General features: G+C 44.8%; 1 protein-coding gene across 1 annotated transcript; it reads left to right on the plus strand.

Annotated features, from left to right (window-relative positions):
• The first annotated feature begins 2545 nt into the window (after positions 1-2545).
• On the plus strand, positions 2546-18770 carry DLK1 (delta like non-canonical Notch ligand 1). The gene is made up of 5 exons (XM_048487001.1): positions 2546-3040; positions 7301-7364; positions 10873-11003; positions 13249-13393; positions 17437-18770. The coding sequence occupies exons 1-5, from the start codon at positions 2971-2973 to the stop codon at positions 18164-18166; spliced, it is 1140 nt and encodes a 379-aa protein (XP_048342958.1). The 5' UTR covers positions 2546-2970; the 3' UTR covers positions 18167-18770.
• Positions 18771-24829: the final 6059 nt, after the last annotated feature.

Consider the following 24829-nt stretch of genomic DNA (forward strand, 5'->3'; position numbering starts at 1 on the left):
CTGGCCCAAGAGTTTGGATTTATATCCCACCTTTCTCTCCTGCAGGAGACTCAAAGGGGCTTACAATCTCCTTGTCCTTCCCCCCTCACAACAAACACCCTGTGAGGTGGGTGGGGCTGAGAGAGTTCCGAGAAGCTGTGACTAGCCCAAGGTCACCCAGCTGGCGTGTGTGGGAGTGTACAGGCTAATCTGAATTCCCCAGATAAGCCTCCACAGCTCAGGCGGCAGAGCTAGGAATCAAACCTCGTTCCTCCAGATTAGATACACAAGCTCTTAACCTCCTATGTCACTGCTGACCACAAGAAACTGGGGACAAATTCTCCTCCAGGTTCAGAGGTATATTACTAGATTCTGGGAACTAACAAGCTGTGACCTGATTTCCTGGTTTCAAATACTTGCCCGCCCCCTCCTTGCTTCTGCATCTGAGGTGGTTCAGGAGAAGAGTTGGTTTTTGCATCCCACTTTTCCCTACCTTTAAGGAGTCTCAACACAGCTTGCAAACTCCTTCCCTTCCTCTCCCCACAACAGAGGCCTTGCGAGGTAGGTGGGGCTGGGAAAGTTCTGAGAGAACTGTGACTGTCCCAAGGTCACACAGCAGGCTTCATGTGGAGGAGGCAGGGAAACAAAACAGGTTCTCCAGATCAGACTCTACCGGTCTCAACCACTACATCAAACTGGTTCTCAAGAAGAAGGGCAGCAATCGTTTAAAAGAAAACCCAGAAAAACTCTAGCAGGTTCTGGAGCATCATTTTAATATTTGGCCACTGCTACAGATAAAACGGTGCATTAGATGGCACGCTTTCTGATCCAGCAGGGTTTTTGTTTTTACTGTTAGTTTGCAAGCACAGCCACAAACTTCATCAAAAATATATATGTGGGAGGGTGTGTGCTATAATAGTTAGTGTTGGGCTATAAGAGCTCCCCTAAGCTCCCCTCACAGGGCCATATAGCTTTCTAGGTGACCTTGGCCAGATATCATAAGAACATAAGAACGTCCTCACTTATTACTGGTTGTGACAATAAAAAGGAGGAAGACAAGAATAAGTCATTCAGAATTCCTCAGGGAAGGGTGGAATTGAAGGGGGGAAAGCACAGACAGACACTGTGTGATCATAATAGAAGACACATTTCAGATGCTGGTTTAGAAGCTGTGTGCCCCCCCTGCCCCCCCAAATGTTTTAAAAGGGCACATATACATGAATCTCTGCTTTCAGAAGTCACCTAGAGTTAACTGGGCCAGTTATTTATTGAAACCAGTTCTGTGCTCTCTTGAACTGATGCACATAGTAAAACTACCCCGTAAAAAGCATATTGGCCTATGCCAGGCCAGCCTACTGAACCACATGGTTGAGAGCAGGCGGACTCTAATCTGGAGAACCAGGGTTGATTCCTCCACACGAGGGGCAGACCCTTATATGGTGAATCAGAGTTGTTTCCACACTCCTACATTTCTGCTGAGTGACCTTGGGCCAGTCACAGTTCTCTCAGAACTCTCTCAGCCTCACCTATCTCACAAGGTGTCTGTTGCAGGGAAAGGAAGGGAATGGAGTTGCAAGACCCTTTGAGTGTCCTTACAAGGAGAGAAAGGAGGGGTCTAAATCCAAACTCTTCTTCTTTTGAAAGAGGATATCAAGGCCATGATCACTAAAACCATAAACTGCATTGTTCATTGGATGTCTCAGCCTGTTGATTGTATTGACTGAGGTTGTATAATCCGCTCTGAGTCTCTGAAAAAAGGCAGGTTACAAATATTTTTATATTGAAACACATACATAGATAAATAGAGCTTTCAGGTGCAGACGCAGTCTACCTTTGAAAGGCAAGTGCTGAGGACAGGCAAATAGGAGGAGGCTATAAGTCTCAGCTTCTATTTATAAATTTCGTAGAAAAGCCTATTGGGGTCTAAGTGGCCCTCCCTTTATGCGCCCAGCAGCACCCACCCCTGGATGGGAGAGAAAGCTCCAGGTGGAAGATTTCAGAAAAGATCCCTGGGGTTTTTACTGGTCAGCGGCTTGACCGGGAAGGTCACCTACTTTAAGGGGCAGACAAGCAGCGCAGGCGCTGCAGGGATCCAATACTGTCCCCATCTGATGCCAGGATCACGCCGGAGTCCAAAATGCCAGCCTGGATTCCCTGGGCTCTAAAATGCCACTCGCTGCTGCCCCTTCCTGGCCGGGGCAATCCAACGTGCCCTCTCTTGACATTCCAACATTCCTAGGGCCCCTTCCACACATGCAGAATAATGCACTTTCAATCCACTTTCGATGAACCTGGATTTTACTGTGCGGAATAGCAAAATCCACTTGCAAACGGTTGTGAAAGTAGGTTGAAAGCATATTATTCCGCATGTGCGGAAAGGGCCTAGGTGTGAATGCCAACCACGCTGGGCACAGCAGGGAAAGGCTACTGTTAGCGAGGCCCAGCAAAAGTTAAAGTTAACAAGGTTGTGCTGTTTTACCAGACCACTGACCACCCAGCCCGGAAAACCCACAACACCCAGTTGTGTCGTTCCTCCGGGTATGCGCAACACTTGGGAGAGATGAGTGAAGGAGCTAAGTCAGCAGTTACGACTAGGGAACTCCCCGCTCCTTTCCCGACGTGCGCTCGATTCGTTTCTCCTCCGCAACGCCCTGCCTTCGCCGTTCTCACGTGCCGCAGGCGCGGCGGGTGGGTCGTGCGAGCTGCCTCCGTCCCGCTTCCGCGCGAGGGGCTCGTCCCAGGTTGAGACCGGAGGCCACCGCGAGGGTCCCTTTCCCTGCAGAAGGGAGGACGGGAAGAAGGACGGTCCCTCCTCCGACTGCGCAAGGGAGAAGCGCGGTGGTGGCGGCTCCCGCTCCCAGCCCCCGGCCCCTCCCGCTGGGAAGGCAAGCCGAGCATCCAGAGCCGGGCTGGGCGCCCCTCGCCTCTTCGCCAGCCATGCCCAGCAGCGCCGCCTGAGCTGAGCCCCTCCCCGGCGGGCCGTGTCGGGCGATGGGTTTGCAGGGGGCCCTCCTCGGCTGCTGCTGCCTCTGGCCGCTGCTCGCTCTGCCCCTGGCCCGAGGTAAGACCCGCCGGCGCCGGGAGTCGCGGGGCGTTTGGCCAGACTAGTAGTGCCCGGGCGGCTCGCGCTGGCGGGGCCAGAAGACTCGGGGGACCGAGTGGCTCTCCTGGGCGGGCGGGCGGGCGGGGGGATCCTTTGGCTCTTGGCTCTTCCTTGCAGGCACTTTGGGAAGTTTGTCGAAAAGAAGAGGAAATGGAACAGAACTCGGCTTTGATTCCGTTCCATTTGAGAGGCGAAGGGAACGCGGGTTGTCTCCTTTGTGCATTCATTTCAAAGCACATTTCAAATGCGGGGCACAGTTTTGTGGTGTGTGTGTGTATGTGTGTGTATATGTATAGCGAGAGAGAGCATTAAATGGCACAATTTACTAATGTATATGTGTGTGTGTGTGCGCGCATATGTAACCACACACACATAGAAACAGACATACAGTCCATTATTGCTGTACATACATACATACATACATACATACATACATACAGCGGGAGAGAGCATTAAATTGCACAATTTACTGCTACATATATATATGTATACACGCAGACATACAGTCCATTGTTGCTGTATGTATATATACACACACATATACAGCGAGAGAGTATTAAATTGCACAATTTACTGCTATATATAGATAGCACTAAATTGTGCAATTTAATCCCCCTCTCTCGGCATGTATATAATGCATTATATATAGATAGCATTAAACTGTGATCTCTCTCTCTCTCTCTATATATATATATATATAGATATAGATATAGATATAGATATAATTAAATTGTTAACCTACAGTCCATTAATGTTCTCTCTATAGATAAGAGCATTAAATTGCACAATTTAATGCTATCTATATATAGTGCATTACATGTTATATATATATATATGAAACATGTAATGCACTATATATAGATAGCATTAAATTGTGCAATTTAATGCTCTTATCTATAGAGAGAACATTAATGGACTGTAGGTTAACAATTTCATTATATCTATAATTAAATTGATAACATACAGTCCATATGGATTGTAGCCATAGGTGTGCATTATAATGCACACCTATGAACTGCAGTCCAATGCACACATCTTGGGGAGCAAATGCCCCTCACGTTTTCGGGACTTACTTGGGTGCAAGCGTTCATAAGGCGAGCCACACATTAAGTCACATCCTCAGTTATGATTCGAGGGGTTTTTTCAAGCTTCCCATAGAAAATGCCTCTCTGTCATTCATAGTGTGACTGGTACATGTGTGGGAATTTAAATTTATCTTGCAGTCTCCAAGCAAGGTGTGAAAACTTTCCAAACCTCTCCATAACCTTCATGTTATTTTTTAAGCACAGCTGTATTTATTACTGCTGTAATTTTTTTAAAAATCATAAGTTCCTTACACCTATGCAAGGGGAGGGAATCTTCATAATGTATCTACTGTACTAATTAGTCTGATACGTTGTGTCTGTGGTTAAAGTCAAGAATGAGAAAATGTGAAAGGTCGCTTGCATCCAAAGGACTGAGCTCTCTGTCAGGAACGCTGATGGTGGAATACATTTTTAAAGTGCTGTCGGACCCCTGTTTTATGTTCACCGTGGAGCATTCAGCCAACTGGCAGACTACAGTCCTAAACTGATTTACATCTTTTCAAGTTAATTGAAGACAGCTGATTTGGAAAAGTGTAACTCTGTTTAAGACAGAGCACAGAGAATGAGAACAGTAATGTATGAGTTCTTTGGCTCAAGTCTTGCCTCTGACAAATACTGGCTAGCAGTGCAATCCTCAACAGCACAGGTGTCAAACTCGCAGCCCTCCAGATGTTATGGACTACAGTTCCCATCATCCCCTGCCAGCATCAGCAGATGGGTGATGGGAACTGTAGTCCATAACATCTGGAGGGCTGCGAGTTTGACACCTATGCCCAACAGAGTTACTTACAGCCTTCTAAGACCACTGAAGTCAATGCAAGGGACAACTCTTCATAATACAGATCTGCCGTACTGTTTTAAGGATATCAGCAAGAGAGTATACGAATTATTACAGCTGTTCCCATTCTTCAAATCAGGTTGTATAGAAATGCTGTTGCAGGCACAGTCCATCTGAAGCCTGCAATCCTAAGGATGCTTTTCTGGAAGGGAGCACAACTAAATAACATGGACTTACTTCTGAGCAGGTCTGTTTAGGATTGCTCCCTAGGTTCCATTGATGCCAATGCGTACAGGCAGGTAACTGTACCTTCCAAATCAGTCGAGCTAAAAAGTGTCAAACTGACAACCCGGAGCTTGGCAATTTCAGAAGGAAGCTGCTCAGAGTTGCCCTGAGACTGAAAGGTGAGGGTGTGGCACACCAAGTCTAATAAAATAAAAGAGTTTAAGGGACACGCTGTCAGGTAAGCATGGACAAGACTGCAGCGTCAATATATGTATGAAAAAAAGTCATCCGTAAGTTAAAATGGCTGAGTTGTGTTCTGTTCAGTGCAGCGAATGTACCTTCTGGTGCTACACAGTGTTTCTGGACAGCTGTTTGTGTAGACATTATTATTGTGGTAACTAAACCTCCAGACAGAAACCCCCACACACAGAATAATGCCTACTAAATAAATCCAGAATTAGACTTCTCTTTCAGCTCCTTATGTCAGAAGAACACAATGATCTAGTTGTGTCATAAACTCATCCTTTTTTTTTGGTACACTGAGCTAATGCTGCATTTTCTTTAGCTTATCCCCAATCCTATATATATTTGTTTGGAAACCCTTGATTTCAACTGGAGTAATGCACACAGGCTTGTAGACCCATGTGTAGTCAACCTAACACATGACCTTCCATTTTTTGTAGCTAGAATTTGCATCTCAGATAACCAGCAACGTAACAATGGAATATATTGCCTTGGAGGGTGGTGGAGTCTCATTCTTTGGAGGTTTTTAAACAGGCTGCATGGCTATCTGTCAGGGATATTTTTATTGTATAGTCCTACATGGCAGAGGGTGTGAAGGATGGGGTAAAACCCCTAGTAGCAGAGCAGCGCCACTCTCAGGAACTCAGTAGGAACTCACACGCACACAGCTATTCGGCTTCATAGAAGAGGTCCTACTTTTATTGTTCACAAATATTGGTCGCACAGGCAAAATGCTTCGCCAAGCGGCACGAAGACAAATGCCTCCACAGATTTCAGTACCTGCAGCCTTTTATCTGGTATATCAACCAATCACAGTCTTTTCCTAATTAGAGCCAGAATGAGGCTGCAGTCACATGTTAACTGTCAAGTAGATTTTGCTGATTTAGCATCTGTTTAACAGTGCTGTGACAGGGGGTTGGACTGGATGGCCCTTGTGGTCTCTTGCAACTCTATGGCCATTTCTGCACTGGTGGCAGAAGTGGCTGGCCACCGGCATAATTCATGCTAGTGGAGCCACCGGACCGTTCGCACGGTCCCGTGCGGGCGGTCCCAAAGCGGCGGCTCCGCATGGAGCTGCTTCTGGTTTGTTTTGTTTACCTAACTTTTCTCCCCGCAAAGCTCTGGGCAGAGGAAGAGACGTGCCCATGCTGCCCTCCAATCCCCAGGGGTTAGAGGGCAGCGTGGGCGTGTCCCTAACACCCTCCGGGGCTTCACAGGGAGAAAAGGTAGGTAAACAAACAAACCGGCAGTGCCTAAAAGCGGTGCCCTCACACTGGTGTGCTTCACATGGCTCCGGTGGGAAGACACCGCTTTCCAAATAACTTGCAATCCAACTTATCTCTTCTTTGGATGTCAGACATTGCCTATTCCAACACAACTATTATTTGAAAAGTGTAATTTTAAAAGGCGGGCTAATTGTGTAGTGTTTGTCATGAAGTAAAACTATTTTGATGGAGGGTCTTCCTTCTAGAATGCAGCAAAGATCCTGTACTACAGTATACTCTGTTCCACATAAAGATGATAGTAAATTTATTCCTCTGCCAAAGAACAAAGCATGCCAGACCTTCTTTGTTGTAGAAGGCTCCACCAATTCCTACCTAGCCTTGCTCCCCCGAGTTTGAAAGTAAAAATACATTTTGGCATAAATGCTCTTATATCAAAGTACCATGTTCAATGATGCACAAAATAATGGTTTTGACAAAGGCAGCACATAAAAATGAATGATAATTCTCACATTCATTTGGGGCCATGTTCGAATTCGGAAGCATACAACTTTCTCAACCGCTGCACCTCAATTGATTGAACAGTCGTCTTTATGTAAAACAAATTGTAGTGATGCTGGTGGTAATAACTTGCAATATGATATAATAAATTTGATTCTTTCAGGGATCGACTGTAAACCTGGCTGCCACCCACTGTACGGATTTTGCGAAGTTTCGGGTGAATGCAGGTAAATTAACTCACAGCACTTCTGGCAGAGAGAGCAATTCACACATTGTCTCAGTTCATTATCCTTAGGATTTCAGTTTAGGTATCGAGGAAAAGCGTGTGAATAATTTGTCTAAACCCCATCTATACTATCAACCACACCTTTGCATAGCAAGTTCCACCCAAACACTTACTGTTTGGTTCCCCACCCTGGGACATGGGCAATATATACCCCACTAAACATTCCCTTCTTACTGAACACAGCGTGTAACAGACTTCCCTCTGTGATACACCTCTGAAGATGCCAGCCACAGATGCAGGGGAAACGTTAGGAACAAGATCCACCAGACCACGGCCACACAGCCCGGAAAACCCACCACAACCCCAACCAGTTTGTTTAAACTCCAGAATCTGTAGTAAGAATTGCATGATGTTTTTAAAAGAAATGTGGTCATGCCTGAGCCCCTCAAGGAATTAAATTCAAAAGAGCAACGATGTTGTGCTGAGAGACATGACACCATGCTTTGGAGGTTTTGCTGAACTGTTTAGGATTTTGTGGGTTCCACTGGGTTGGGCCAACATACATGCAGGCGCTGTTAGAACAGCAGCCATCTTGCTGATTAGCTGTTTGAGAAAGGATGTAATTTTTACCCACCGCCCTTCCTGATAACCAGTCATAAATTGCCTTCTTCCAGGAGCAGACTGAGTGAAGCTGGCCCTGGAAGAAGCCAAACTGAGCGGCCCTTGTGATTCTACACAGCCAGGGCTTCAGGGCCTCTAAGTCCATCAGTCCCAGCAATGGACGTTAGCTCCTCTATTGCTGCTTATTTCAGACATTCAGCGCAATTGGAGGTGGGGGGGAGCGGTGGATTTGCCCTCCCCGGGACTCTTACCTCAAAAGGGGGCAAATATGTCAACAGATAGCTGCCATGATCCTCTGAAATGCCCAGGCTCTGCGTCAGCACTCCTGCGTCACCACCAGCCCTGTCAACGCAATGGGAGCATGGTGGAGGCATTCCTGGGAGTGAAGCCGACATTAGTTGACTTCCACCCTGGGTTTGTGGCCAGTTGTGCCGTGGCCTATTGCTTTTATCACTCTTTGGGGTGGCATAAGTCTATTAAGCCCTATGGAGGGCTTCCTGGCAGCAGGGCTTTTGTGGGGAGGGGTTCTCCCTCACCACACCACTGGAAACCCCTCTGAAGGTTTCAGGGCAGCGCTGCAGTGGCACTCTCTGTGGCCGCCCAGAGCCTGCATTGAGCTGCCCATCTTCCTAAACAGTAATAAAAGCTCAGGGCGTGTCACAACGTAATTTCTAAAATACAACCATTAAACTTTAAAATACATAATGATAGTAATAGTAATAGTAATAGTAATAATAATAATAATAATAATAATAATAATAATAATAATAATAATAATAATAATAATAATAATAATAATAATAATAATAATAATAATAGATATACTACAGCATTACCTTTCAGACCGTGCTGCAAATCTCTTTTTTTCAGAGTGACAACTAGGGGGTTGCCAACTTCTGGTTGGGACATACTGGGAAATTTGGGGGAGTGGGGCCTGAGGAGGGAAGATTTGGGGACCTCTGTAGTGTATAATGCCACCGAATCCTTAGCAACACTTAGTTAGAAAGAAAGTTAGCTGAATTGTAAAGGAACCACAGGGTTTTTTTTTGTGGGGGTGGCCGGGGCGGGCGGGGAAAACATTGCAAATGTTTGGGGGTACAATTTCACTTCTTGCCCCAGGTGTGGTTTTCTGTAGCTATGTCCCTGTTTGTAACCACACTTACAGCAGTGCAGGAGATAATGGATGAGCTGCCACCGATTCATGTTGCTGATGGTGGGAGCCCAGCAGCCCCTGAGGAACGGGCAGAATTGCTGGGGCTTGACTGTGCTTAGCCAGCATGATGTGGTGGTTTAGAGCAGGGTGGTCTAATCTGGTGGACCAGGTTTGTTTCCCTGCTTTACACATGAAGCCTACGGGGAGACTTTGGGCTAGTTGTGGTTCTCTCAGAACTCTCCCAGCCCCATCTACCTCACAAGGTGTCTGTTGTGGGGAGAAGAAAGGAAGGAGTTTGTAAGCTGCTTTGAGACACTTTATGATTGAGAAAAGTGGGCTATAAATCCAAACTCCTCTTCTTCTTACATTTGGCCACCAGTGATGCTCTAGGGGGGTGGCCCACTGGGAAATTTCCCTGTAAATTAAATGGCCAGTCCATTTGAGGTGCCTTCTGGGCAGGTGAGTCAGGTTCTGTTTGCATACGTGAGTTTTCATTAATCTCCAATACGCAAGTGGAATTCTGCTTCCTTGGCCCCGTGCTGGAGCAGGGAGACGATATTCTGATTGTTTAAGTGTCAAAAAGTATATACGTGCCAGAATTCGGAGTTTAAAACGTTGCCCTGACGCTTTCCTTCTGCAAGCTTCTTGGGTTCGCTTCAGAAGAGAAGAGAGCGCTCTTATATGCAAAGAGAAAAGCGTGGAGCTCTTTCCTTCCGTGAAGGAGACAGTCCGTGTGCCCGAGATTCACATGTGAATTGATGCACTATCGGGGCTCTGAACTGGGAGTAAAAGGTGAGGGAAGTTGTGTGCTTTCCGGGCTGTATGGCCATGTTCTAGTAGCATTTTCTCCTGACGTTTCATCTGCATCTGTGGCTGGCATCTTCAGAGGATTCCGGCCGTGAAAGCCTTCGACAATACGGTAAAAGGTGACTCTCTAGAAACTAAAAATTAAAGGCCGACTTTATCCAATGTTTGGAAAACTGAAAAAAAAATATTTTAAAGTATTCCTGGAGTTTCTGTGTGCAAAGTGGATTAAAGAACCGGCTATTCCTTTTGTGATCTATTGGCCAAAATCATAGGCTTTATTTAAATGTTAATGTTCAGTAGCTATCCTGAATAATTCCTGCCAGTGCTTATATTTTGTGCTTTCCAAAAAGAACCTGGTGAATGGAATTGGCAAAAGAGGTCCCAGCCAGGCTTAGTACAGTGGAACCTCAGTTTTCATTGCCTTCGGTTTTCATAGGTTTAGGTTTTCATCGATTTTTTAAGTGAAAAATTTGTCTCGGTTTTCATCGATTTGCCTCCATTTTCATCGATTTGCAGTAAGATGCATTGGTTTGTGGAGAAAAATCACCCAGACAAAGCTGTTGCAGGCCATGTCTGCAACTTGATAATGACAATGTCTTGCCCCATTTCAGACAAATATTAAAGAGGCATCAGAAACAGAGCTCTTTGGACACCTTTCTGGTGCGACATTGGTCCACTGGCTCTGAAGCTGGTCCTAGTGTTATTGTTTGTTACTGTTTTCAGCATTAAACACTATGTTTATTCACGTAAAAATGTGTTTTTGGTATGTTTTTTGGAGTGCCTCGAACGGATTAATTGGATTTACATTGATTCCTATGGAAAAGTTTGCCTCGGTTTTCATCGGTTTCAGTTTTCATCGATTCTTTTTGGACGGATTACCAACAAAAACCGAGGTTCCACTGTACTCCTTTCTTTTTGTCTCTTGCAGGTGCCAACCCGGCTGGCAAGGCCCTCTCTGTGATCAATGCATCCCTTTCCCAGGTTGCCAGCGTGGAACGTGTGCCAAACCATGGCAGTGTAACTGTGAAGAAGGATGGCTCGGCAGCCTTTGTGACACAGGTTTACAAGTTCTTCCCTATCTCAGAGTAGAGGGGCATGGCAGTGTAGTGGTTAAGAGCAGGCGGATTCTAATTTGGAGAATCAGGTTGGATTTCCCACTCCTCCACCCGAGTGGCAGAGGCTTATAGGTTTACAAGTTCTTCCCTATCTCAGAGTAGAGGGGCATGGCAGTGTAGTGGTTAAGAGCAGGCGGATTCTAATTTGGAGAATCAGGTTGGATTCCCCACTCCTCCACCCGAGTGGCAGAGGCTTATCTGATGTACCAGATGTGTTTCCACACTGCTACATTCCTGCTGGGTGACCTTGAGCTAGTCACAGTTCTTCGGAACTCTCTCAGCCCCATCTACCTCTCAAGGTGTCTGTTGTGGGGAGAGGAAGGGAAAGGAGCTTGTAAGCCACCTTGATTCTTCTTAGGTGGGGTGAAAGGTGAGGTATAAATCCAAACTCTTCTCTTCTTCTTCAAGTGATTATCTTTTAATGAATATCCCTCCCGCCCTATTTAAAATAGGATGCAGCTTCTAAGAAAGGGGACAATTGGCTTGGGGAATGAGGGCCTAAAATGTCATCCTTAATGGTGCTTTTGGCCCCAGTGCGGAGGAAAAAGATAAGGCATCATATCTTTCTTTACCAAGGCAAATAACATCTTGCAAATGTGCCTTATCGCCCTTTTGTGAGAAGAGAGATTTCAAATTACTCAACGGAATAGTTCCAGCGCCCTCTGGGGTTGAAGATATGCAAGAGTTTGAACATTTTCTTGTATGCTGGAATGAAGATAGCTTTGCAGCAATTCAGACGATCAGAAGTTGGGTTGAGCAGAATTTCTGCTCAGTGAGGGTTCTGTGATCATATGGATGTGCAAGATAGATTCTCTATTTTTTTTTCAGCTTTGTATGTCAGACCAATTGTACATTTTTAGACAATTTAGCTGTAATGTCTTTGATAAAGGTAAATTGTGCTAGCCTATGGAAGCAAAAAGAAAAGACCACGAAAGGCTTTTGCTCTAGGTAGACTTTGGTCATTCTGTCCTGTTCTTGTGAATAGCACAGGTCCAGAGCTTAAACAGGTGTAGAAGGGGACTTAACTAGCAGATATATAAGAATTAAGATCTGATATTTTCCTCATCTTGGATTAAACAGAGGTTGTGGGGGCGGGCAATGATGGGATTCAAATAATTTAACAACCGGATCCAGTGGTGGGATTCAAATAATTTAACAACTGGTTGTTTACAAGCACCATTTTAACAACCGATGTGGTGCGAACCTGCTGAATCCCACCACTGGGGGCAGGAGTACCATCAAGTCATAGCTGGCCTTGTAGGATTATCAAGGCAAGAGGCAGTCAGAGGTGGTTTGCCATTGCCTGTCATGCCCCTGAAGATCTCCCATCCAAATACTTGCCAGGGTCGAGGCTAAGAGTGTGCTTTAGTGGCACCTTAAATCCTGCATCTGAGGCCCATTCAATCCACCTTCACAATTGTTTGAAGCTGGATTTTGCTCTTCCGCACAGTAAAATCCAGCTTCAAAGTGGATTGAAAGTGTGTTATTCTGCATGTGCAGAAGGGGCCTGAGAGAGTAACCTCTCTTGGTCTCATGAAAGCTTATGCTATCGTGTTTCTCCGAAAATAAGACAGTGTCTTATATTAATTTTTGCTCCCAAAGATGCGCTATGTCTTATTTTCAGGGGATGTCTTATTTTTCCGCACCACAGCTGCATGCTCTGGTGTTCTGTTCGACGGGCATCCTTCCAAACAAAAGCTTTGCTACGTCTTACTTTTGGGGGATGTTTTATATTTAACACTTCAGCAAAACGTCTACTACGTCTTATTCTCAGGGGATGTCTTATTTTCGGAGAAACAGGGTAGGATAGATCAGTGGTGGCGAACCTGTGGCACTCCAGATGTTCATGGACTACAATTCCCATCAGCCCCTTCCAGCACGGTCAATCAACCATGCTGGCAGGGGCTGTTGGGAATTGTAGTCCATGAACATCTGGAGTGCCATAGGTTCGCCACCACTGGGACAGATGTTGCTACTGCTGCCTTGGACCACAAAGAAAGGTGGGGTGTAAATATTTAATAAGTCAAATTAATAGATTATTCTTGGGCTGTGTGTCTTGCTGCTGTGTGCTGCTATGGTTAATATACTGATCTGAAAACATTACTGTATATTTTGTTGCCACAAATGCCACTTTGTCCTTCTTACGAATAAGAACCTTGTTGGGTGACATTTTTCAATCTCTCATTCAGCTGTTCAACCATGTGCTTCAAAGCCTTGTGTAAATAACGCAACCTGCATTGAGACCCGTGAGGGCGGCGGATACTTCTGCGTTTGTGCTGAAGGTTATGCTGGGAAAAACTGCCATGTTAAAAAGGAACCCTGTGGAGTGAATGGGTAAGGATGGATATTTTTAAAATGTCAGTGGTGAATGCTTATTGTTATAGGGAGGTTGTCTTTTGCTAAGTTGACCCCTCCCGACACTTCTTTGGACCTAACTAGGGATGTTATGGGAACCCCCATTTGTGGATCCATTTCACATAGAAAACAGGTGTGTTGGGAGTGGGGAAATAGCTGTGATTCTTGGAACACAACATCACAGGGAGTGTGTTGAACCTCACCTTCATCAGTGTGCTCCTTTGCCCTGCCCTGAGGGACTTTCTTTCCACCCTGGTTCTCTTCTTGAATCTGGACAGGGGACAACTCCTTATTTTGATTTGATTTTGATTTGACTTTTAATTTATATACCGCCCTCCCCCAAAGGGCTCAGGGCAGTGTACAACATAGTAAATAACAACAGTATATCAATACAATAGGCATAAAGCAACATCAATTACAACAAATCCCAACACTGGTCCAACATCCTAGGTTAACAACTAACACGTATCAGCATAACAGCATCGTAACAATTTGTAACCGTATAATAGCATCTTACATTTTGCAGCATAATAATAACATAACATCAAATAACACAACATTCTGACTACCAAAAATATCAATCCATAGTACATGAAAACCTAGCCATTACAACTAACAAGTATCCTTGTTGCAATGCATTGTATATGCTAAGTTCAGATAGAGTCTAAGTTGAGAGTTTTGTTCAGTGTGAGTGTTCACTGTGTTCTTGCTGAAGAGTTCTGTATAGTCTCATAATCTTGTATAGCATAGACTTGTGTAACTTTGCAACTGCTAAAGTAAAACCTTCCTATTGGAAAGAACATCTTGCGTGGAGAGTATTCTTTTCCAAGTGTGGTCGGAGGCTGCAGTGAGTGCAAGAAGACTATATAGACCTTCTCATCTTACCAGAGTAGCTCCCCTTTAAACTCTGCTGATAAGGGTCACCCAGCAAGCTTCCATGGCAGAGTGGGGATTCGAACCTGGGTCTCCCAGCTCCTAGTCTGACACTGTAGCCTCTACACTATCCTGGCTTTCACAGGGTGTTATAAGTGCTCTCTCTGGATGGATACTAGCACACAAATCAATATCAGTTTTGAAGTATTGAACATACTTGTATTATGGAATATAAGTTTACAGCAGGGATTGGGCTTTAATTTGCAGACTGTTAGAGTCATTGATTACCTGTCTCGCTAATGTTAACAATGTGGAATTGAATTTTTTTGAGGTCCAGGAAGGTGGGGGAAAACAGCGAGTCTTTCTCAAGTAGGGAAAATGCGAATATAATGATTCCTTTTTAGCAAACTGTCAGAAGTGAGCAGGAGCAATCTTTTGGCTGCCACCACTCTGGTTTGAGCCAGAGCACCCTCCCTGCCCCAGACAGATTCTTTTCCCAACAGAAGAAGAAGATTTATATCCCCCCTTTCTCTCCTTCAAGAAGACTCAAAGGGGCTTACAAACTCCTTATCCTTACCCTCTCACAACAAACACCCTGTGAGGTAGGTGGGGCTGAGAGAGCTCTGTAGAGCTGTGACTAGCCCAAGGTCACCCAGCTGGCGTGTGCTGGAGTGTACAGGCTAATCTGAATTCCCCAGATAAGCCTCCACAGCTTAGGCGGTAGAGCAGGGAATCAAACCTGATTCCTCTAGAATACAGTACACCTGCTCTTAACCACTATGCCACTAAAATATCTTTTAGATGAGCAAATGAGGCATGAGGACTCAGCAGAATAACAGTTTATTAAAGAGGTCTAATAACAATAGTAATCCAAGCAACATATAGGATGATGCGATCAGTAAAGGCTAGTAAACAAATTACGAAAAACCCTAATGTGTCTTTATCTTTACTGACCATAGCTCTTCCTGGATGACCCCCCATGAAACACCCCATGAAAGCCAGCATAATGTAGAGGCTACAGGTTCAAATCCTTTCCCATGGAAGCTTGCTGGGTGACCCTAAGGCCATCACATACCAGTACTCGCAGCCTCTAATTGCAGCTGCCTCTTCCCAGCCCAGCTCCCCAGGAGAGAACCCCTCTACCTTTTGGGCAAGACCTTGAATACATTCTTCTCAGGCACCACCCCCTCTGCCCTGATTGGTCCTAGTTTTTCCTTCAAATTCTCTTTTACCAATCACAGGGCCCGAAGGGTACCAGAGCTATGTAGGCCTGCTAGCTGCTTTAATATAGGCCTCTCTAGGGCCAGTAGGCCACACTCTACGCTTAAAAATGAAATTCTGCTCACTCTAATTTAGCCATGTTGTCATTAGTTGGAAGGTTTACCTTAACAGCCACCCTGATCCTGTGAGAAACATTTTCCAGGGAGGCTGGTGTAGGGGGAAAACTGGTTCACTTATGGAGAACCATCATGGTGTCAGGTTTACTTCATTTATATCTTGGGTTCATTTACTTCATTTATATCTAGGGTTACCAAGTTGTGCCTGACAACTGGTGGGAGATTTGGGAGTGGGGACATGGGTGCCCCTATGTCCTGGGTGCCCCTATGTCACTTTTGGGATTTGGATGGTAGCTCTAGGAATTTCTGAAAACTCCATGGTTTTCTGCAGAAGTGATGTAGTGATGCCTAGAGTGCCTTTAAAAAATTATCTTGATGCAGCTCAGAGAGATGGCAGGTGAGAATGGTTGCCAGCCCTATTTATACCTTGCTTTCAAAGTGGCTTGTATAGTTCTTTGGTCCATTTTGTCCTCACAGAACCCATGAGTTAGGCTGAGAGTGACCCAAGGTCATACAGCAAGCTTCTGTGGTAGACTGGGGATTTGAGTCTCAATCTTCCAGATCCCAGGATGATACTCTGACCACTACTACTATAAACAACTCCTGGTTGCATACTCCTTATATACTTCAGTTCTTGCAGGCAGTAATGTGGGCATATACTGTGCCTTTCCAGCCTGATGTTTCCAAAAAGCAAAAATGCTAGAAATCTTATCCAATAGGCCAAGCCACTTCCCACTGATAAAGCTTGGCGTATCAGGAACTTGGCCATTCCAAGTAGACCGTCTCTGGTCAGTGGAAGTGTATACTGTTCCTCTTACAGGTCATTGTCCAATAAGGCGTAGTAGGTAGTCAGATTAGAATCTGGAAGACAGAGGTTCAGCTTTTCACTTTGCCATGGAAACCTGCTGACGACCATGAGCCAATCTCACTCTCTTAGCCTACCTCATAGGGTTGTGAGGATAAAATGGAGGTTGGGATTTCTTTGGGACACCATTGGGTTGAAAAAGCAGAGTATCAATACAGAATTTTTATATGTATAAATATAATGAAAGTCTATACATATAGAATGTGGAATGGTACCGTATAACCCAATCTCATCAGATCTTGAAGCTAAGCTGGGTCAGTACTTGGAAGAGGGAAGACTTTGCAGTGGAAGGCAATGACAAACCACCACTGCTTAATGTCTTGCCTTGAAAACCCCACCATGTCAGCGGTGACTTGGTAGCCCTTCATACACAGACACACATAAGTATATTAAATATAAATATAAGTATATGCAGGTGTGCAAGTATATAAAATGTGGGCATATATCTGAGCCCCTCGGGGGAGGGCGGTATAAAAGTGGAACAAACAAACAAACAAACAAACAAACAAATAAATAAAATAAGCATAAAAATTAAAAAAAATCACTCTAACCCTGTCCAGTTTTGTCACCCCAACCAAATGTAACTAAAGTAGCACCCAGTGGTGTGTCTGCATTTCCATGTGCTTTGGTAGATGTGAATGGATACTATGGGGAGGAGTGTGTGTACCCAAGCTATAAAATACTTATGTTGCCCCTTCACATAAAATGGTTCATATTGGGAGCATCATGAGTGGTACAGACTTTTCTTATGAGTAGCTGGAATGCCAAGACTGAATGTCTGAAAAGGCCTTGTATCTTCCCAGGGTATGAGGTCAGCATCCATTGGGATAAGAATAACTGTGACTTGTCCTGAGTTGTGGGTCAGGGCAGGAAAGCAATTTAAATGCAATTGGTAGTAATTAATTTTTGGTACTTTCCCCCCCCCCCCCCCCCATTTTGAACTGCAGCTCTCCCTGCAGGAATGGCAGCACTTGTGTGGACGAGGATGGCGTTTCACCCAGAACCTCCTGCCTGTGTCTTCCCGGGTTTACAGGCATGTTTTGTGAAATCAAGGCTGATCCCTGCCAGTCGAACCCGTGCCAAAATGGAGGAACGTGTACCAACAGCAGTGGGGGCTTCGGCTGTCAATGTCCTGCTGGGTATGGAGGTGTATCCTGCAGCAGCCATATCACGTTCTGTACTAGCAACCCCTGTGCAAATGGCGGGACATGTCTGGATCGTGCGAAAGGAGGTTTTCGGTGCATTTGCAAGCCACACTTTGTCGGGGCCACCTGTGCTTCTCGCTATAGAAATGCAAGCAGGATCATGCCAGCTGAACACAAGCAGAACCACCATGTGCACACAAAAGCTTCCCACAGACTGCTTCATCCTCCAGAACAGGATGTCCTGACCATAAGAGAGACCATAGAAAACAGGCCCTCCTTGCTCAATAAGAGCCAGGTCATTTGCTTCATTATCCTGGGCTTGCTGACGTGTCTCATCGTGCTGGGGACTGCAGGAATCGTGTTCTTCTCCAAAATTGAAACATGGCTAGCGAACGCCAGATACACCCACCTCGTGCGCAAGGAGCGGGATTGCTACCTGAAGGCCAACAAAGGCGAGAATCTTTCAGTGAACATCATCTTTCCTGAGAAGATCAAACTGACCGACTGCTCTAAGAACTATTCAGCCATTTAGCTTCCCTCTACAGTTTTCTGTTTAACTCCACCTTGTCAAACTGTATTGTTCTTGTCTTAGCGATGGCTGGCTTTTCAGGTTTGTTCATGGACATGTTTGCTGGCTTTGGGGACCAGTTGATGAGCCAGGAACATCTTTGATCTGTGTCATCTGGAGAATTACCCTTTTGATCTGTGTCATCTGAAGAATTACCCTGTTCCAATCTTTTTTAAAGAAGAGAGATCAGAATCGTATTGAGTTAGAGCCAGCGTTTTCAAGAACTTCTATCCATACAGCATGATTTTTGTGACTCCCACCTTCCATGGCATTCCAAGATGTCCCCTGAATTGCTGAGAGGGTACCCCCCAAGAAGAGGATTGGGGGAGGCAAGTGAAATGGGGGAGGCAGAAGTTGAGATACATGGGCTCAGAGTCCTTTCTCATGAGCCACTGGAGCCAACCCATTGTAAACCAATGAATCCTAATTTCCTTTAAAAAAAATAAAAAGGTGAAGCTTTGTAAAATAAGACAACTGTTGTAATCATGTCATGTAGCATATTTGGCCGATGTGGTTCCTCTATGTCTCTTCCCAATGCTTATTTTTAATAAACAGTGATTAAGGGCTATGTAAAGTTTTCTTCTTTGGGAGCACTGGTTTTGCTTCGTGGGCATCGACCTCAGCATTAACTTTGGACTGATTCTAAAATTGACGAGACTGATGCTGCAGCCATATGGCGAAGGGAGGGACAGTGGCGTAGTGGTTAAGAGCAGGTGTACTCTAATCTGGAGGAACTGGGTTTGATTCTCTGCTCTGCTGCCTGAACTGTGGAGGCTTATCTGGGGAATTCAGATTAGCCTGTACACTCCCACACACACCAGCTGGGTGACCTTGGGCTAGTCACGGTTCTTCGGAGCTCTCTCAGCCCCACCCACCTCACAGGGTGTTTGTTGTGAGGGGGGAAAGGCAAGGAGATTGTAAGCTCCTTTGAGTCTCCTGCAGGAGAGAAAGGGGGGCTATAAATCCAAACTCCTCCTCCTCCTCCTCCTCTTCTTCTTCTTCTCCTCCTCCCTCTTCTTCTTCTTCTTCTTCTTCTTCTTCTTCTTCTTCTTCTTCTTCTTCTTCTTCTTCTTCTTCTTCTTCTTCTTCTTCTTCTTCTTCTTCTTCTTCTTCTTCTTCTGCCATATTCATAATTCAGCATTTGACAACAGATTTTCCACAATGGCCTGATTCTTCCACCTGAACAAAGACCAGGTAAATCCGGATGAGTGCCTACATCACTTGTTAATTTAGAAGTGTGGTGAAGAGAAGGGGATATGTGTTGGAACTTCCATCATTCATTCTGAAGCATTAACCCCAAGTCTTTCTAGGCAGTTTCTGAGAATGTGAAGTGAAAGAGTAAACCTACACCTTTCTGGGAACCTGCATTTTGGTAACCAGGTCCAGGAAACCTAACCTAAGGTTCACTTTCTAAGGAAAGAAAGCAGGATTCTCTCCTGAGTGTCTATTTACTTTAGTTGTGCCCAGTTACAAGGGATTCAGTTTCGTAGGAGAAAGGTGGTAACTATCGGATCGCTGTGAAGAGTCAGTTCACAGTACAATCCTAGGGAGACCTACTCCAGCCTAAACCCACTAAAATTAATGGGTTTAAAGTGGAGTAATAGGACTGCACTTTTAGACTTATGTACTGAAATATTTCATACTTTTATTTATCCAGTCAAATTCATAGACTCCGCACATGCAGAATAATGCACTTTCAAACTGCTTTCGGTGCTCTTTGAAGCTGTGCGGAATAGCACAATCCACTTGCAAATAGTTGTGAAAGTGGTTTGAAAATGCATTATTTTGCGTGTGCGGAAGGGGCCCTAGAAAAAAAGAGAAACAATTTTACCTCATGGATACATCAAATGTTTCAGTGACAACTCAATAAGAGACCTGTGGGGCTGTGTCGTTTACCAAAACTTTATCATAAATTCATGTCACCCATTCTCCTAAAAGTGGAGAATACAGTGTCAATACAACATAATCCTAAACATAATAAAAACTTGAGCTGGGAGTATAGTTGTCTCGTACCTTTATTCCACTTGGCCTTCTCCCATAAGCAGTGCATAGCCCCTCATTCCTCTTTCTTAGATGATGAATAAGAACCATATATATGTTTTCCGTAAGTCCTTCAGTAATGACCCATCTTGTCAAGGGAGCAGAGTCAGACCGCTGCCAGTTAAACCTCCATTGCTGCAAGGCAAAAATAGCAGTTTTATGAAGTGTACCGCCCTCCCAGGTGGGCTGTATGTGAAGACTGAACACACACATTCTTTCTCTCCCCTTACAAATCGCATCTCAATGAGGAGTTATTATAGCCAATAGGCCATTGTGCTGCACAGAAACATCTGGTAAAACTTTGTCACAGTAGAATGAATTAATGGACCCCTTTTCCAAGCTGCATGGATTTAGGTTCTGTCTGTTTGCCAAGGATTCCCTTTGCCTGTTGGCCCCCTCACTACAATATTTATGTCTACAGGGCTGGCTGAATATCACTCAGTTCTTAGCTGGAAGTCCACCATACCTTCCAGCATCCTACATAATTTATGTCTTTTGTGCCTCCCCACTCATACAGATATAATTTCTTTGCCATCAAGCGAAGCTCTCCTACAAGTTTGGGGGTTCTGCAAGACAAAGGATGTCATTAATATATGCAGTGGCTTTTCCCCATAAGAGATACAGAGATTTTACAATGCCATATGACATAGATTAGCCAGTACTTGGAAGTCTTTCCCATCTTCAAACACAGAGCTGATTGATAGTAGCTAACAGATGTTTTTTTTCCCCTCTTAAATCCCATGAATAATTTCTTGGCATCACATCTCTCCGATGTTATTGAAGGCATCAAAACAAGCTTTCATAAGCTGATTTTACTGTAGATATTGCAATAAAGATCTTCAACATGCAGAAGATCCAGAGCACACATAACTCTTGCCAAGGAGATGCTATCAAATAAGTAACAAGCAATCACAGGTCATATTCCATCTGGTCGATTCACAGTGTGTGTGTATTTGTGTTTGCTGTCAAGTCCACTAACATGGCACCTCTGTAGAGTTTTCAAGGCAAGAGACGTTCGGAGGTGCTTTACCATTACTTGCCTCTTTGTGGGATGAGAGAGTTCTGAAAGAACTGTGACTGGCCCAGAAACTGGCTTCACGTGACGGGACTCAAACCCAGTTCTCTAGATTAGAGTCCACGGCTGTTAACCACCATACCATGCTGGCTCCCAGATTCACACTGTGATGGGGATATTCCATGCAGGAAGTAGCTCTGGCCTTTATGACTGGATTAATAATTGTTTACCACGTGTAGGCTCTTCTTGATGCCATCCCCATGGCAGGCAGAACATGTGTCTTGGTCAAGGAGTGGGAATGGTGATGGAGTTGTCAAACGTGAACATATGCAGATGCCTTATACTATGTTAGATCCTTAGTCTTTCAAGAGTGATATTGTGGGCTCTGAAGGAGCCGTGTGGCGTAGTGGTTAAGTGCTTGCACTGCCACTCACACGGTCAGGAGTTCGAGCCCCCTGTGGGCCAGATATCCTTGCAGCTGACTCATGGTCAACTCAGCCATCCATCCATTTCTTGGTCAGTAAATGAGTACCTAGCACACAGCTAGGGGGTAAAGAATAGCTGGGGAAAGCAATGGCAAACTACCCCACAAAAATGGCTTGCCTATAAAATCACCGCTTGCAGTTGTACCCCAGGGTCGAACACGACTGAAGGGGAAACTTTACCTTTATTGTGGGCTCTGACTGGCAACTGCTCTCAAAGGCTTTGGGTCTTTCTGATATGTAGTCTTGGAGATGTCAGGATTGGAAAATTGGAACCTGGGACCTTCTGCATGCAAAACAGATGTTCTACCACTAAGCTGCAGTCTAGTCAGTTAGATGAGAACTGTATTGTTCTATATTTCCTGACTGTTCTGTTACATTTCCACCACTGAGGTACCTGAAATGGCAAATATTTTGGTCAAAACAAATTAAAACTGTTCAAGAATTGGATTTTTTCCCCCTTTAAAGCTCCTTAAAGACTTACAACGTTTATTTCAGTATGAGCTTTCATGCGTCACAGCCCTACATCATCATATACTGTTCAGGGATATTACAACAGGCCACTTGATGGCAGCATTGGAACATGAAAATACTATGAATTGCCTGTGATTGCCTGTCATTTTGCCTGCTTTTCCCCATTATATCGGGACAAATAATATATACGCAGCTGTAGGTTAACTCCACCATTCCTGCCATGGTAACAAATTTTCAAAAGGGGCTTTCCAAATTACTTTGTGGTTTTACATGTAGTAAATGTGCATAAGAACATAAGAACATAAGAACAAGCCAGCTGGATCAGACCAAAGTCCATCTAGTCCAGCTCTCTGCTACTCGCAGTGGCCCACCAGGTGCCTTTGGGAGCTCACATGTAGGATGTGAATGCAATGGCCTTCTGCGGCTGTTGCTCCTGATCACCTGGTCTGTTAAGGCATTTGCAATCTCAGATCAAGGAGGATCAAGATTGGTAGCCATAAATCGACTTCTCCTCCATAAATCTGTCCAAGCCCCTTTTAAAGCTATCCAGGTTAGTGGCCATCACCACATCTATGCACATTTCAGTGTTATGTACAAACATGCCCTTGTTGAGCTATTGCACTTTTTAGTAACAGGTTCCCATGGTGGTGGGATTTAAACAGTGGCGTAGCACCAATGGGGCTGAGCGGGGCACGACGGGGGCGTGGCCGGGTATTCTGGGGGCGGGGCATTAATAATTTCTCTGTTACTGTAAAAAACTCTTACTGTAAAAAAAAAGTTCCTAATTTCCAGCTGGTATCTTTCTGTCCATAATTTAAACTCATTATAGCAAGTCCTATCGTCTATTGCCAACAGAAACAACTACTTCTCCTCTAATTGACTGCCTGTCAAATACTTAATACTCTCAAATACTTAATTTTGTTTCTAGAAATCAAAAGAAGGATACTTTCCTTAATCATGTTTTTAAAACAGCCCAACAGGGAGAATTATCCCGTTTTCTACCTTCGCTAACCAGCCACATAGGAAACAACAGAACTTTATGATTTTTGGACCTAATGGAATTTCTAACGGAAAAGCAGACCCAATTAGTAACCCCCTCTCGGCACACACAAATAATTAGTAACCCACTCTCGGGAACTGGTGAGAACCTGCTGGATCCCACCTCTGTTTTTATCCCTTACGAATAATATTGCATCTTGCTGGTATTCAGACCCACAGTAGTGTTGCTAAAATGTGGTTCTTACCACAGGAAGAGTTACAACTGTGACTACATTTCCCAAGTTCCATGTTTTGCCATAAACATGTGATTGTACTTTGTCTGCAAATGGACATGATAAGTCTTCGTTTTCGGGCCATTTTGTATTCCTTCCTGCCAAGTTTTCCCCAACCAATGAATGCAACTGTAACACTGTTTTTGTGTCACTTTCATATGAACAATGTAAAAACAGTGTATGAAATAAATAGTACCCAATGGCCTTAATATTACATAAAAGAAACAAGGGGAAAATAAGCAGTGGTGGGATCCAAAAATGTTAGTGACAGGTTCCCATGGTGGTGGGATTCAAACAGTGGCGTAGCGCCAATGGGGATGGGCGGGGCACAACGGGGGCGTGGCTGGGCATTCTGGGGGGCAGGGCATTAATAATTTATCTGTTACTGTAAAAAACTCTTGCTGTAAAAAAAAAGTTCCTAATTTCCAGCTGGTATCTTTCTGTCCATAATTTAAACTCATTATAGCAAGTCCTATCGTCTACTGCCAACAGAAACAACTACTTCTCCTCAGATCTTAGCAATGAAAATAGTAGAAATAAAAATGGCATCTATACATGGAGCTTATAAGGATAGGCGCAGACCTTGCTTGGCTTCTAAGAGCTAATCATATCAGTCCAGGTCAGGGTGAGTTCATAGCCCCAGTCTAACTGCCTGTCCTCTCTCCTTCCCTAAAACTGATTAAAGGATCTGCATCGGATGAGTAACCTGTGATACATTTCACCAAAAGCTGCCTTTAAAAATGTTCTGGAGCGGCTGCTAGTCCAGAATGCAATAGCAGAGCTATGAGCCAGCATAAATTACAGATCACGTAAACCAGTGGTGGGATCCAAAAATTTTAGTAACAGGCTCCCATGGTGGTGGGATTCAAACTGTGGGGTAGCGTCAATGGGGCTGGGCAGGGCACAACGGGGGCGTGGTCGGACATTCCGGGGGCGGGGCATTCCTGGGCGAGGACGCAGCCGCTGCGCAGGTCCTTGGGCGGGAAACAAATGCACGCAGACGCAGGCTGCCACGCACGTCGGTGCACCTCCTGCTAGACTGCTTCAAGTTCTGCGCGCTACTGCTGAGAGAAGGGGCATAACTAAGGCAAAAATCACGTGGCAAAATCACCAATTAGTAACCCCCTCTCGGCACACACAATTAATTAATAACCTACTCTCGGGAACCTGTGAGAACCTGCTGGATCCCACCTCTGACGTAAACAACAGTCTACTCTGATAGCCAGCTAGCCAGGTCCATTTCACAGTACAACTTTTAATCTTTCACAGAATTTTTCCTCCCATCTGATTCCACCCTGGATCTTGACACCTCCAATGGAGAGTTGGTTGCAGGCGCCCTTATCAA

The sequence above is a fragment of the Sphaerodactylus townsendi genome, linkage group LG02 (genome assembly GCF_021028975.2).
Source record: "Sphaerodactylus townsendi isolate TG3544 linkage group LG02, MPM_Stown_v2.3, whole genome shotgun sequence".
NCBI classification, from domain to species: Eukaryota; Metazoa; Chordata; class Lepidosauria; order Squamata; family Sphaerodactylidae; genus Sphaerodactylus; species Sphaerodactylus townsendi.

Coding starts and splice junctions, on each gene's coding strand:
- DLK1 (XM_048487001.1), top strand. CDS start 2,971: ATGGGTTTGCAGGGGGCCCTCCTCGGCTGCTGCTGCCTCTGGCCGCTG. Junction 3,041..7,300: donor CGCTCTGCCCCTGGCCCGAG/GTAAGACCCGCC, acceptor TGATTCTTTCAG/GGATCGACTGTAAACCTGGC. Junction 11,004..13,248: donor CGGCAGCCTTTGTGACACAG/GTTTACAAGTTC, acceptor TCTCTCATTCAG/CTGTTCAACCATGTGCTTCA.